Genomic DNA, 15,152 nt, shown 5'->3' on the forward strand with positions numbered 1-15,152 from the left:
AAAAAAAAAGCAAAAAAACTAATTTTCTCCTATAACAATAAAAATAATTGAAGAAACGTGTTGGCGAAAAAATGTAAAAGCTAGAAATCATTTGCAAAAAGATCCATACATATTTTTTTTCTTGAAATCCTTATAATCTACCCAATATATAAATTTGATTGAAGCTGATCTCGAATAAAGGAGGAAGGGGCGTTTAGCATTTTCACATATTTCGACCGAGTGAGAAAGACGGCGGAGGAGGGTAAGTAAGAAAGAGTGATATTAGTGATGAAACAAGAATTAAAATTGAGGAATACATTATGCGTATTATGGGCAAATTTGGTAAATGTTGGGTGGATTAGATGTTTCATTAAAGTGGGAGGACTGAGCTGCGCATTTGTTGAGGAGTGAAGGGCGAGGGTAGGGTTTTTTAATGGTAGTTGTGTTATATTTATATGGTTCAAATTTGTAAACTAATATATATAATAATATTTATATTTATATCTCTATTTTAGATGACTTATTAATTACTTCCTCTCCAATGTATCAATCTCCTAAGTATAAAAGCTAAGTCTTTTAAAAATTTCTGATAGGTTCCCTATTTTAAGGGAAAATAAATTATATTATGTAAAAGGATGGAATTTGGAGAAAATCAATTTCAATATAAAAGTCTGATGGTATAATAGTGGTAGGAGCTAGAACACAATTGAAGAAACAATTAATTTCTATTTCTACAATTTCTCCCATTTCTACCATTACAACTTACATTACATTAATTATACAACACATGCTATATATACAAAAAAAACTGAACATATGGATATTGTATAAATTATCCAAAAATCATGAAAAATAATCAAATAAAGAGTTTTTAGAAATAAATTGAACATTTGCTATATATAATTATGAAAAGAAAAAAATACGATCCCGAATTCTTGCAAAACAGAATAATTCAAACCCCAATTTACCCGTTTTCAAAATCTTAATTATTTGTAGATATAATCAAATTGTTGGATATTTAATCCCGTGCAATATTTTGCACGAGTATAAAACTAGTTTTTGATAAAAGTCCATCTTAAGGGAGTAATTTTAGAAAAAAATTATATAAGAGAGTAATTTTAAAAACTGAATTTTAAAAGGAGGTTATTTTTAATTTACTCTAAAAACAATTACTCATTTTAGGGTAGATAATAAACCTTTATATTAGTACCACCGTTTTATGTTATATGTACCCATTTTATGAAATTAGGGCCTTCCGCAGTTCCGTGACCGCTATGTACCACTCTTATTGGATTTAACGAAATCAATAAAATAAAATAAAATAAGAAATCGATCAATTTAAGAAAAATATTTTACATAATTAAATATATAAGTTTAATGCAATTAGGTTATCAATTGATGTAAAATATAGATTTGACAAAATTAAGTGAAGTTGGGAATTTGGGATACCAAGAGATGTCATGCCTTGAATCGGAATTCAATGCGAAGTTTTGGTTAAACACAAATGGTGGCGGCCTGGTAGGTGAAGTTGGGGAATGTTTATACCGAGACTGAGGCTAATAGAGCCAGTTTCGACTTGCTAATCAAGGAGTGTCCGAGTAGCAGTTGTTTCAGTACTGCAATGCTTTAGGAGTATACGCCTGAAAAACGCAAGGAGATCAAATACTCCGTTGTATCAACACTTAACGAACCAATTCTTGGTGACTAGCAAGGACAACAATCGCCTCCTGAAAATTTTGAATTTCTAGTTCAATTTTCCAACAAAATTCCATGACCTACCTTGTTTCATTTTGTACCAGTTGCAGCCTGCAGGTGTTGCAATAACGAAGAACTTCGTACTAATGAAGTCGTAAGCCAATATTAGGACACATTTCCTATTCATCATTGTGTACTTGCAACACTTAGAAGTTACACCCATAGTAAACCAGAGAAGAACCGAAAAGAGAGTTGTAGCGGAAAAAAAAACACAGTACAGATGAGTTTAAGATGAAGGTAGTAGTAATACATACTCTCAACCATCACAAGGGAGAGAACACACACACTAAATGTAAATTAACCGGGCAAACATGTTAAACCCCACAGTTGCGTTGCTCGATGCAAGCTTGCACACATTTCCTATGTAGAGAGATCATACTACTAAATCTATATAATCTAGAGGCTGCATAATGCAGACCAGTCTAGATAGCCATGCCGCTTGGACTGCAAAAAAACCATCCCAAGAGCCGCTCACACTAATGAACTTCTAAACAAAGCGAAGAATAAACCGCTGTACAAGTATTTAGCTTCATTTCGCTGTGAAAACCCTAAAGCATCATCTCTCGGCTGTGACCAATGTTCTCTCCTCGCTGTCTCGAGGAGACATCACAGTGGTTGACGGAGAAGGAAGGGTCGTCTTGGAAGGAGTTGGTTCTGCCTCAGCTAGGACTTCTTGATGCATGGGTGTGGGTTCGGGTTGGACGGGTTTGGGGGTGTATGTGAATGAAAGATCTTTGTTGGCAGCCAGAGCAAGAAGCTCCTTCTCCTCCAGCCCCTTTGGTGGCCCCAAGCTGCACCGTGGTGGGCTATACTTGGCTAGAGCATCCTTGAACTTTTTAATCTGCGATAATAAGAAACATCAGAATTGTTGATCGAAATGACAAATCCCAATAATTAACGAGTCATTTGCATGAGTTTCCATTTTTAATTCAATGATGAAGCTTAAAATCAAATTTTGGAAACATAACGAGGTGGACAGGTTCGAGTGATAGAACTCACTGTTGCATTAGTACAGCTGAAGCTACAGACGCGACCTTCCGACCCTCTATAAAATCGAAAGAAGGGAAGGACATGAACATTCAGGCTATAGCACATTGACTTATGCTCCTCATAATTGACCTGAAGAAACTGGACATCAGGATTCATCTCTGCCAGCTGACATATCTGCGAAACACGACAAAAATCAATATACATACAAATTTAAGTACTCCTGTCCAGGTCATTTATTGTCCTTTAGTTTTGACACAAAGATCAAGAAAAAAGGAGAGAGCCAATTACTAAATGACTTGTGTACCAAATTGAGTGTGAAAGACCAAATTGTTCATCAAATGCATTCCTAAAATAGAAAGGACAACAAATGACTCAGCCATCAAAATGGAAAAAGACAACAAATGACCGGGACAGAGGGAGTATTAAGTACGGAGTATTAAGGATTCAACTCATATATCTGAGAAAACAGAAGGTATCATAAGGAATATGATACCTTAGGATGAAGAGCTTTGCAACCTCCACAACCAGGAGAGAAAAAGTCGACCACGACTAACTGATCTCCTGCTTTTTGCAATGAATTCACTAAATCTTCTGCAGAAGCTATCTCTTTCATGTTTGGTTGAAGTCCTTTATCCCACCATCTCATTGCTTTAGCAATGCTAAGACCCATCTGTATCACACAGAAATAGTTTTAATACAGCTGCCAAAAGAGATAGTAATTGAAATGCCTAAATTTCATCCATTAGACAAACAAACTTCAGGATATCTATACACCAAAGTCCCAAACCCTACTTCAAAGCAGAAAGCTAGCATATTCTACTAAGGATAAACAAAAAGTCTCATGCAAGACGGTTTTACAATAAGTTAGCCTTCTGTAAGACGGTTTTACAACAAGTTAGTGACTTAGGGTGTGTTTGGATTGAGGGATTTGGAGGGAAAAGAAAGGGAGGAAGAGTAGGGGATTAAATCCCTTGTTTGGATAGCAAATGAGGGTGGAGGGAAAAGGAGGGGAGAGATTTGGAGGGATTCAATTTCCCTCCTCCAAGACAAATCAAAATCTCTCCACAGTAGGTAAGATTTGGAGGGAAATTATATCCAAACACCCATGCTCCATTCCCCCTCCCTTCCCTTACCTCCCTTTCTCTTCTCTCATTCCCCCTCCCCTCCTTTTCCCTCCACTTTTGCGATCCAAACACACCCTTAGTGTAAGATTATTCTACAACTGACCACAAAAATAGACCAATATCCAAAAAAGCAATCATCATCAATAATTGAAGTTACCAAAAGTGGCTAGTGACTAAAAATTGCTGGCTTTTTTCGAGTTTATCTTATAATCCGTATATTAACGGCAAATCCTGATTCCGCCACTGACTAGATGATAAAAAAATATAATTTACAAAAAAATATGAAGAACAAAAATATGATGAAGAAAATTTCACAAACCTTGGCTTCGATTGATTGAGATTTCCCCTTTTTAGAAGACCACAAACGATTATCATCTTGATTAACAGCTAATCTCAATCCACCAAAATCACTCTTCAAAGAACACCCCACAAATTTCCCTTCATTTTTAACAGAAACAGAACACGTAACAGGAAAGATCCCACCTTTATTATGATCACAACTATGAGAAATCGGAGAAAAAACAGCTGATTTACTTAGAATTCCAGCCATATTATGAACAAAATCAAAATCCCCAAATTATTTGCAGAAATCAAGAAAGGGACTAATTGAGTAAACTAAGAAAAGGGCTTTGAATTGCTTTAGAGAGAAGAAATGGGTAGAAATTAGATTTGAAAATAATCAACAAAGTTATGAGCTTTTTTTAATTGAATTGGGAAATTATGCGATTTTTCAATGATTTTTATTTATTTATAGAAATTAAATAAGAATTGTTCACTTTGCTTCTGTAATGTGTCAACGATGAGGGGCCGTTAGTTTAGTGGATAAGGGACACCTGTCCAGCTGTCTAGGTTTTTGTGATTCAGATTTTACTTTTTTTTTTTTGTTTAAATTATGGATGAGATTTTTTATCTTTTACGATAATTATTTTAGGATGGATAAGGTTTTTGTTAGTATTATTCCTTGTCTCGGTTATTTGTTGTCCTATTTTTTTTTTTTTTGTCTCAGTCATTTGTTGTCCTTTCTATTTTAATAATGAACTTAATGAGCAATTTATCATTCACACTTAATTTGTTCCACTTCTCATTTATTAATTAATTCACCCCCTTTTTCGTAGTATTTGTGGGAAAATTAAAAGACAATAATTGACCATGGAGTATTTTTCATGGAAAATTTCTGACATGAAATTGGTAAAAATCGTGAATGGATGAAGTTTGTTGGTGTATAAATCGAAAAATTTATCAGTTAGTTTTGCTGAACACGGGTCGGAATAAGTGATGGATAATGTTACTCACAAAACGGATAGGGAGGACAAGGTGGGGGCACCCCCATGTGCTTCTCTTTCTCCTCTGTTTGGGTCATTTATAAGAGAAAATTAATAGTATTCGTCACTCCAAAGTAACGAATATGTGCCGTTTTCCCTGAGATTTTGTGAAAATCCATATACGAGAAATGTGAGGTGACCGGATGGTGTACGTGTATGAGCTCCATCACCATTTTGCATGATTGCACTTTCAGGATAATGTACTTTTTTCTTTTTTATTAAAGTTTTCAATCAAATTGTGGCCGACTTCATCAACAATTTACTGCAAAAGAGATAGCTGGTCCAGTGGTCCTAGATCGCGCAGCCTCACATAATCTAATAACAAAATCACAAAATCTCTCTCCGTAAATATTAAGAGATTATTTTTATCGTACCTTTTTATATATTTCTTCCGTTTAGAATTCTTTACGTTTATTTTAAACACATACTCCCTTCTAGTTTGAGTATTGGTTCCCTTTTCCATTTTCATGTTAGTCGAGTGATGGTTCCTCTTTCCTTTTTTGGTTAGTTTTTTTTTGTCCAAATTCAATTCCAAGTGGTGTATGATATTTTGTGTGGTCCAAATTCATTTCGTTAATTTTAGTGCCCAAAAGAAAGGGAACCATCACTCAGGGTAGGAGGGAGTATATTATTAAATGCACGTTTTCTTTTGTTTATATACTTTTTTCGATCCATAAATGGTAACACTTACCTAAAACGGACAATCCACACCAATGGTAACATGTCTTATTTGACCTAAAAAAATGACTAAGTTATCATTATACCCCACTATCTATTTACATGTTTGCCATCAAATGATCCATTCACCCACCTAGTCAATGTTTAACTACACAATACATTACTCTTGTGGTCTCATTCAAAGCTTCCAACTTTACTCCTCACTTTTTCAACTTTTCTTAAATAACTCATTTTTCCTTATGTATCATTTGTCTAGATCGGAGGGAGTATTTAGTTAAATACACTGGTGGAGCTAAGGGGCTAGCAAAGGCAGTCCCCCCCGGGCTGATGAAATTTTCGAAGTTTTTAGTTAAATTATTCGAAAAAATTTCGAGTATACCTTATGAAATTAGTCGTTCGCCTCCTAAATTAACATTTTAATTGAATGTTTTGTAATAAAACATGTTAATGAATTGATTAAAGTGTTTCAAAAAAAAAAAATTATTTTCATATGATGAAATATTGATTGAAAATGTTGTATATTTTTTTTTGGTAAAAAGTTAAACTTAACTTTCCTGAATTGTACCACTTAAAATTTACACCTACATCTACTTATTTAAGATCGTTATACAAACTCTTTTAATTAAAAATAAAATAATTGTGAAGTTTAATAATATTCTTAAAAGTAAAGGTATGACATTTTATTTCAACCACTATTTAAGATCAATAATAATAATAATAATAATAATTTTCATTAACATTTTTTCCTATTTTGTTTTACCTCTTGAGCTCCTCACTAATGAATTATCTTAATTAATAATACTCATAACTCAAAAATAAATGAAAAGACAAATTAAAAGATGGGAATCAATAGTTTATAATTGTTATTAAAGCTACAATAGTTTCCATTCACTAATCCTCCATTTAATAATTATCCCCACTAAACTAAAAGAATAAGAAAACTCAATATTTTTCCCGCCTAAATGCATTCTCCTATAAGTGGGCGTGTTTTTTTTTTTTTTTTTGTCATCTTAATTCACTATCATTCAATACATTAGTGGGCCAACGAAAAATTCAATGTATAAGTATAGTTTTTTCTGCAAAACAAGAAACCCGGTGGGCCCCAAACATTGATATTTTATATTGGTATCACCTTATTTAATACTAATAGAATTTCCATAACTATATGCGCAATCTTTGCCACAAATAGAATATTCAGTATCTTATATTTCTATACATAGAAAATTTCTAGTTTCAAACATTATAGTGTATGTATAAAGTATAATATAGATTATAGAGTATAATTAATACAAATAAAATCCAAAATCTTATGATGTATAAATAAATTTTGATGTATAAATAAATTTTGCCTTTTTAAATAACGTACATACTATTATAACTACAACCCATTTATGTAAAAATTAAAGCTCAATTAATTTAACCCTCACAAATATCGTGCTTTAGCACGAGATCTCAACTAGTTACTCATGAACTTCCAAATTACAAACTATATTTCATGGTTGAATTAAAAAAATTGCAAAAAAAAAAAAAAAAAAAAAAAGATGTAACTTACCAAAATTCACATCAAAATTTCTTAATTTATAATTAAAACTCCCATTTTACGATAAATATTTTTTTATTGAATCGATTAACATTTTTCATAGTAATATAGCTCATAAAAGTTATACATTTATTTATTTATTTAAAACTACACAAACTTGAAAAGAAAAATGAATGAGTAGCTTAATAATATTCTTACACGTAAAATTATGGCATTTTATATTCAATCATTATTTAAGTTCAACCCACGATAATTTTCACATAAGTCCAATGATTTTCTTAAAGACATCGTCGAATTTTCTCACAAGTCTCTTCTAAATCCCTACCCTAGCCTAACCGTTACTCCATTTAACTCTCATACTAATTTTACAATAATTCCTACCATCATAAAGATTATATAAATCAACCCATTATATACAACCCTTTGAATGCTTTTGTTTTTTTTCTAATTAATATTTATGTCATTTAAAATTTGTGAACACTAATTTTAGTGTACATCATTTAACTTCCAAATTAGCATTATTTAGCCTCTCCTATTTAAGATCATCTCATTTGTTTTCCTCCAAAACATCATTTGGGGGTGGTAAAAATTTGCAGTATTTTCTTTAACTTGAATTTGAAATGACGAATTACTAATGGGTTTTTCTAACATGTGCCCTTATGGCACATGATAATAAGTTAAGTAGGAAAAAAATTTCAAGATTATTACACTAATTATGGTAAATATGAGTTTTAACTCTAATTTATCATGAAATATTTTCAACAAAATTTCCCTAATTAGATTATTATCATGTGCCCTTAGGGCACATGTTAGAAAATCCGATTACTAATTTGTGTATTGTTTTTTGTTGTACTTTTGTTTTGTAGGCGGTACGAAAGGAAGACCTTGTGGTGAACTCGTATGGTTAGCGGCTAACTCTTGATATTATGCACACTCCACAGGTAAATTCACTTTTTATACAACTAACAACTTCAATATTTCAATTTGGTTTCAAAGTTTTCTAATTCGTACATAATCAAATTCTAAAATTTATGATTTTTTATTAGATGATGATCAAAATTAAAGAATAGGAATATGTATCAATGATGAAATAAATTCCGATTTCATTTGATATTCACACAAAAAAAGTATCTATAAATTTTTAATTTTCCTAGAGATAACCCGTGATTTTCACGTGTAACAAAACTAGTTGATATTGATAATGCACTCGGTGAGGCGATTTGAAGAATATCTCACATGACTAATTTTTATGTTATAGTATAATACTAGAAGTTGTATTGAAAATTTTCCTTACTAATTAATAGTGCCGAAAAAGGAAACGTAAAATAATCATAAGAACGGAGGAACTATCCCATGTGCTTCCCACTCACCTCTCAATGGGTATTTTGTGAGAGGAAACGGTATCCGTCACAAGCTTGTGACAGATATCGTCCGTCTTCAATGAGATTTTGTGTTATTTTATACCCCTTTTTATAATTGATTATGACTTAAAATGTCTATTTTATTTGATACATATTTTCATAGCAATCGTACCTAATTTATTATGTATAATAACAATTTTTATTACTACGTCATTATGTAGTATACGTAGACCTCAAAAACGGACAATCAGATCTGGTTCGGGTCGGACCAGTTCGAGTCGAGTAAGTTCGAATTAGAGGTGGCAATTGGGTCAGACATGTCGGGTTTGGGTCGGATCGGGTCATATCGGGTCAATATACCCTTTCAGGTCGAGTCAGGTTCGGGTCGGGTCAAATGATGTATCAGGTCGGGTCTATCTATTGTATCGCACTACATCAATTTTTGACTATTAAAAATAGTTTTTCAGCCATTATTTCGTTTAATTACTTTATTATTAAGTCAAAGGTATCAAACTATACACTAAATCGCTTTCATACACTAAATCGCTTTCAGTTTGATCATTATTAAGCTTAACAATTGTCGGGTCAATATCGAGTCGGGTCAGTTTCGGGTCACAAAATTCTCAGATTCTATTGGGCCGGGTTTGCTCGGATTCGGGTCGGGTCAAACTTGTCATGTCTAGTTCGAGTCTCTCATTGTTTTCGGGTTAATTCTGGTGGGGTCGGGTCATTTCGGTGTTTTGGATTTGTTTTCATAAGTTGGTCGGGTCATTTCCGGGTTAAGCGGAGCGGGTTATTTCGGGTCGGGTTATTTTCAGGCCAATGAATAAGAGAGAAAATGTTATTTCAATCCTTTTCGGTTCAATTAGAGTTATGTTTGATCGGGTCATTTTCGGGTTGCTTGGTATCGGATCGGGTCATTTTCGGATCGGAATAGTTACAGGTCGAGAAAGTTTGGGTCATGTTCGGGAAATTTCGCTGTTTAGAGTACCATTTTATTACTTTTTATCAACAATATTATTAATACACACTGGATTACGAATAATCAGGTCAGGTCAATCACAAATAATTTCACCGTTTTATCAACAGTTTTATTAATAAGCATCTTTTAATCAATGGCATGAATGTTTTTTTTATTTAAAAAAGGACATTTCCATGATTTAGCACATCCCTTAAAAGTATTTCGTTAACCAATTTGATGCTTAGGCTTCGTTTGGTAAGACACTTCAAGTAGCTTATTTGACCAAAATTTTAACTACCTGATTTTTTTGCAAGTGTTTGGTAAGTAGCTTATTTGATCAAATAAGCTATCTAGCATTTGAGAAATAAGGTACCTGAAATGAGATATTTTTAATATTTTACCCCTTTAATTTATAATTAAATAATTATCATATTTGTTTACATTATTTTACCAAAATCAGTTACATTTTCAGCTAATTTGCCAAACACATTTTTATATAATCAATTACCTTACTAGTTACTTTTTAGATTTCAGTTATCTTTTCAGTTAGTTTACCAAATAGAGCTTTATATCAATTTCATGAATTTAAAGTCTTAAAACAAAATATTGTGGTTGTTAGGTGGTATTTCCCTCTAACTACATTTACAATTTATGGATGAGATTTTACGTTTTATTTATGGTATGGATGAGATTTTACTTTTTATTTTATGGATGAGATTTTAAATTTTAGGTTGGAAAAGGTGATAATTCCTTTTATTTTCACGGGTTTGTGTTTGGAAATTTTCGATACGAAATTGGTAAATCATGCATGAATGGATGAAGTCGTTGGTGAACAAACCGAAAATCCAAAAACTACTCCCTCTCATCCAAATCAAAGGTTATATTTGACTTTTTGACACTATTTATGATTGTGGAAAATCTTTGGTAATATTAGTAATGCATAAGAGAAAACATAGTAATGCGAGATCTTGTTTGATTCATCGTCATGAATGCTATAAGAATATCAATTTTTTATAATTTTTAATAGTGTGTAACTAAAGATATTCATGTTACAAAACACGTCTCGACAAGCGTAATAAAGTCAAATGTAACCTTTGGTTTGGATGGGAGGGAGTATTATCCACAAGATGTGGTGACCGGATGGTGTACGTGTATGAGCTCCAATGCTCCATACCACCATTTGTACTATGGCAAATGCATGATAATTTTGTTTGGGTTGATGAAGAGTATTTCCTATCGATAGTTGAGATAATTTTTATTTAAGTATTGAAAGTAATTTAATGGGTTGATCGGTCTTTTTTAAGTTTGATTTTTTCATTCATAAGAATCAAGAATCGAACCTTTAACTATTTATTTAAGACATTAAAGTCATTACCACTCACAACAACCAACTTTGGTAGCAAATACATGATGATGGGGTAGGATTTTCTCCATTTTTAGAAAAAAAGGGTATGAGAAATGGAGGTCTATTACCATTTTAATGGTCCGAATTAAATCAAATCCGATCGAATGGTTGTAAATTTACTTGAGAAAGAAAAAGTTAACGAGTGAAATTGAAATCCGATATATAATATACTCTTTCCAATCAAACTCCAAATACAACATTTTTTTACACTATTCATAAATAAAGAGAATCTTTACAATTCCTTGCGATCTATAAGAAAAAATATGGTAATTTGGGATCTTGTTTGATTCATCTTTAAGAGTATAATAAGAACACAAAATTTTTATATTTTATCATAATGTAAAACTAAAGATATTTACGTTACAAATCGTGCATTGACAAACGTGTAAAGAAAAAATATTGTGTTTCAAATTGAATTGAAGGAGTAATTTACTTCTTTGTGATAGATGACAGCTCCTAAAAATGTTACAAATCCCATTTGCCATCTCACAAGGCTCTGCCTCTTCCACTTATCTCTTTTGTCTCATGTCACAAGCTTATTACTTCCTCCATTCAACTCCACTCTACCACTTTGCTTTTTCACGTTCGTCAACGCGTGTTTTACGCGGTAAATATCGTTAGCTACGTATTTACAAAAATTATAAAAGTTAGATATTTTTAATGTACTCGTAAAGACGAATCAAACAAGATCCCACATGAATATATTTTCGCTTATGTATTAAGAGAAAATCGAGATTGAATGTGCATTTGTGAATAGTGTAAAAAATAGAAATAGGTAGAGTGGAGTTGAATGGAGGAATTACTTATTTTGTCCGTCATAAATGAAATTTGGGAAGAAAATAAAGATATTTTCCCATGTTGCTCTCTTCTTTTTTATTGAATTTTTCAATCAAATTGTGGCCGACCCATCTCATCGCCCAAGTTCTACAAAAAGACCACATATGTGGTCCATAGATCATTAGGTCCTACTCCCTCTGTGGCTCTTGGGCTGTGGCCGACCTGATGGTCAATTTTATTTTTTAAAATTTGATTAAAATTCTTTCATAAAAAAAAAGTAAATAAATAAATGAGACGTGTAAAGTAGTGTGATTATTTAAATTTTTGAGATTAAAACTCGATAATCAGAGACATCGAAAATTAAAATTTATACTTTCTACATTCAACTTCACTCTACCATACTCTTACACTATTCATTAAAACTCGCTAATTAGAGACTTCGTAATTGATTCTTTAGGGAGAAAAATTAACTTTCTCGAAGTTTTTATCTCATTCAAAAGTTGATAGAATTGAGCAAAATGTTTATCTAATCCAAGCTCATGCTCATTAATCTTCAATAGTCATGGTTATGTTAGAAGATTACGGTATATTGTGATATACCGTGATCGGAATAATATCGATATTATTATATTTACCATTATTATTGATGGGGCATATTCTGCACCGCTGACCAAGTCAACATATTGAGCAAGGTCAAAGATATCCACAACAAGTCAACGACTTAGACAGTCCAGCCGATGCATCTCATCGGCCTGTCTCCTGGGGTCTCGGCCTGACAACCAGCCAGCCGGGACACATATCCGCGTACTCATATCCAAGACCCCTCGGTCGGCCTGCCATAGGTCCATCGGCCGAGGGTAGAACGGTCTTTCTACCTGCTAACCACTTGGCCACTTGGCCACTACGTGACAAAAGGTGAAAGTCTATAAATACTCCTCAACCCTCATCGAGGAAAGGATCCACAAATTAACCTAAGAATCACTATTCATCTGGTAATATCTTCCTTATCTCTCTACAATATATCCCTAGTCAGGTAATAGCAACTTATCCTACTAAGTTCACTGACTTGAGCGTCGGAGTGAGTACGCTTGGCACAAAGCCAAGCCCTCAGTTCGTTCATTGTTGCAGGAGAGGCCGAGAGGAACGATAGAGACGTGAGGAATCCAACTCAAGATATCATTCTACAAGCCACGGGTGGTAACAATACTTGCTCTGGAATTACACCCGGAATAATTGGCGCCGTCTGTGGGGAAAGACACTAGAAGCTAGTCACATTCATTCCCAAACAAAAATACACACAAAAAACCCACCCCAAAAGCCAAGAAGATGTCGAAAGAACAAGAGGCATTCGTGACCGACGAAACCGAATTCTACCAAGATGATACCGTCCACAAATCTGGAGTTGTGCAACCCTCCGCCGGTCAAGTGATTCAACCGGAGTACGGGATGCCAATAATACCAGACACTCCGCTGCCTGCCGACCAGGTCACCATCATGGGACATGTGGTTGACGTAGCAAAACTGAAGATGCTCCTGGACCTAATTGAGAGTACGCCGGCTCACACTGTCACGCCGACAAGAGCGACGGAAACCGTCCAGGAGACCAGGGCCCAAAATGTGACCCCCAGAAACTTAAACGGAGCATTAGGAGAAGCTGACCCTGTCAAGACACCGGGGGAGCCCAAAGTGGTCGTGGTAGACCTAAGTCCTTCTCGCACTCGTGAGAAGACTGCGTCGCCGCGGCACGAACGAGGCACGCCCCGGAGGAGCGAGAGAAGCCCAACTCGTCAGAGTTGGAGAAGAAGCCCGACTCGCCAGAGTCGGCGGAGAAGTCCTTCTCGCTACGAGGAGAGAAGCCGGACTAGGAATATGAGGAGCCGATCGCCGCGTGTCGTCCGACATGTGGTCAGGCAACCCCTCAGCGCCTACGTCCTAGATACCCCGGTGCCGACTAAGCTGAAGTTACCACCTATAGCATACAAAGGGGAAGGTGACCCGACTGACCACGTCGAGGCTTACGAGTCTCACATGTCAGTATGGGAGCAACTTTGATGAGGTCTCAGTGCCGAATCTTCCCAACGACACCGCATGGGATGGCACGGGGTTGGTACAAGGGGTGCCCGACGGGTCGGTATCTTTTCGCCGACCTAAAGGACGCATTCCTAGCCCGTATTCCCGCAACAAGAGGAGGGCCGTGGAGACATCGGACCTCCCGACTATCGACGGGAGGGAGGCGAGTCTCTCCGGTTATGTGAAGAGGTTCGACGCCAAGGTCCAAAAATTCGTGAGCCGAACAATGAACCGGCGACCTTCGCGCTAATGAAAGGCCTCCCAAGGGGGACCTAAAAACGAGCTTATCAAATGCGGCGGCCGACCTTCGACGCCGCCGGACGGTTGGGCGATCAAGCCATTAAAGTGGAGGACTATCACAAAACCTGGGTAGGCCCTAGCGAGGTCAAACCCTCGAAAAGAGGAGCCGCCGGGAGGACAACCCGGATGAAGGACGCCGTGACAATGATCGGTCACGGTCTGGTGAAAGACGCCGTGACAATAACAGGTCACGGTCTGATAAATATGCCAGGAAACAGGACTCGACGGGCGCCGGATGGAGTTCGGGATCGCACCGCCAGAGGCGGTATAGCGATAAGACCCCCCTCGTTGTATCGGCCGCCGAGGTCTTCACCCTGAGCAAAAGCGAGGGCCAGAAGTGGGAAAGGCCCCCCAAGCCGAAGGGAGACGGTGACACGAGCCAAGATCTTTGAGTACCACGGCCACACCGGTCACCTTATCGACAACCGCCGCATCGAAGAATGCCATTGAAGAGCTGATCCGGAAGGGGAGCCTCGGCAAGTACGTTGCCAAAAGCCAAAAGGCTGAGGCCGGCAGTTCAGATAAGAAATCCGTCTTCGAACGGATAGGAGTGATTCACGTTGTCATCGGGGGCAACGAGAACGGAGGGTCCGCTCATGGGCACAAACGGCACCTGAACGAGCTATATCAGGCCATCAACTTTGTGCCCAACGCAGCGATCCCCGTTTCCAACATCCCCGATATGACTATCGGAAGGAAGGACTACGAAGGAGTCATCGCTCCTCACAGCGACCCACTCGTAGTCAATTTGGACATATCCAACCACCTGGTCAAGAGGTGTCGATTGACACGGCGCCTACACGAACATCATGTTCGGGAGTGCTTCCTCGGCCTCGGTCGAAAGTCAAGGATTTAAGCCCCGCACCAATCCACTATACAAGCTTTTCCGG

The 15,152-nt window shown here is 36.0% G+C and overlaps 1 protein-coding gene and 1 long non-coding RNA gene across 2 annotated transcripts; one reads left to right on the forward strand and one right to left on the reverse strand.

Moving 5' to 3' along the window:
- Positions 1 to 1,899: 1,899 nt before the first annotated feature.
- LOC141606241 (uncharacterized) lies at positions 1,900 to 4,439 on the forward strand. Its single transcript, XR_012526613.1, has 2 exons — positions 1,900 to 3,632; positions 3,929 to 4,439. It is a non-coding gene; the product is annotated as an uncharacterized LOC141606241 (long non-coding RNA).
- Positions 1,900 to 4,643, reverse strand: LOC141606240 (thioredoxin-like 1-1, chloroplastic). The gene is made up of 4 exons (XM_074425295.1): positions 4,168 to 4,643; positions 3,218 to 3,394; positions 2,734 to 2,898; positions 1,900 to 2,575 (listed from the first exon to the last, which is right to left on the reverse strand). Exons 1-4 carry the CDS (start codon positions 4,396 to 4,398, stop codon positions 2,291 to 2,293), a joined length of 858 nt encoding a protein of 285 aa, XP_074281396.1. The 5' UTR covers positions 4,399 to 4,643; the 3' UTR covers positions 1,900 to 2,290.
- Between the last annotated feature and the right edge of the window lie 10,509 nt (positions 4,644 to 15,152).

This window comes from Silene latifolia, chromosome 10 (assembly GCF_048544455.1).
Source record: "Silene latifolia isolate original U9 population chromosome 10, ASM4854445v1, whole genome shotgun sequence".
In the NCBI taxonomy this organism is placed as follows: Eukaryota; Viridiplantae; Streptophyta; class Magnoliopsida; order Caryophyllales; family Caryophyllaceae; genus Silene; species Silene latifolia.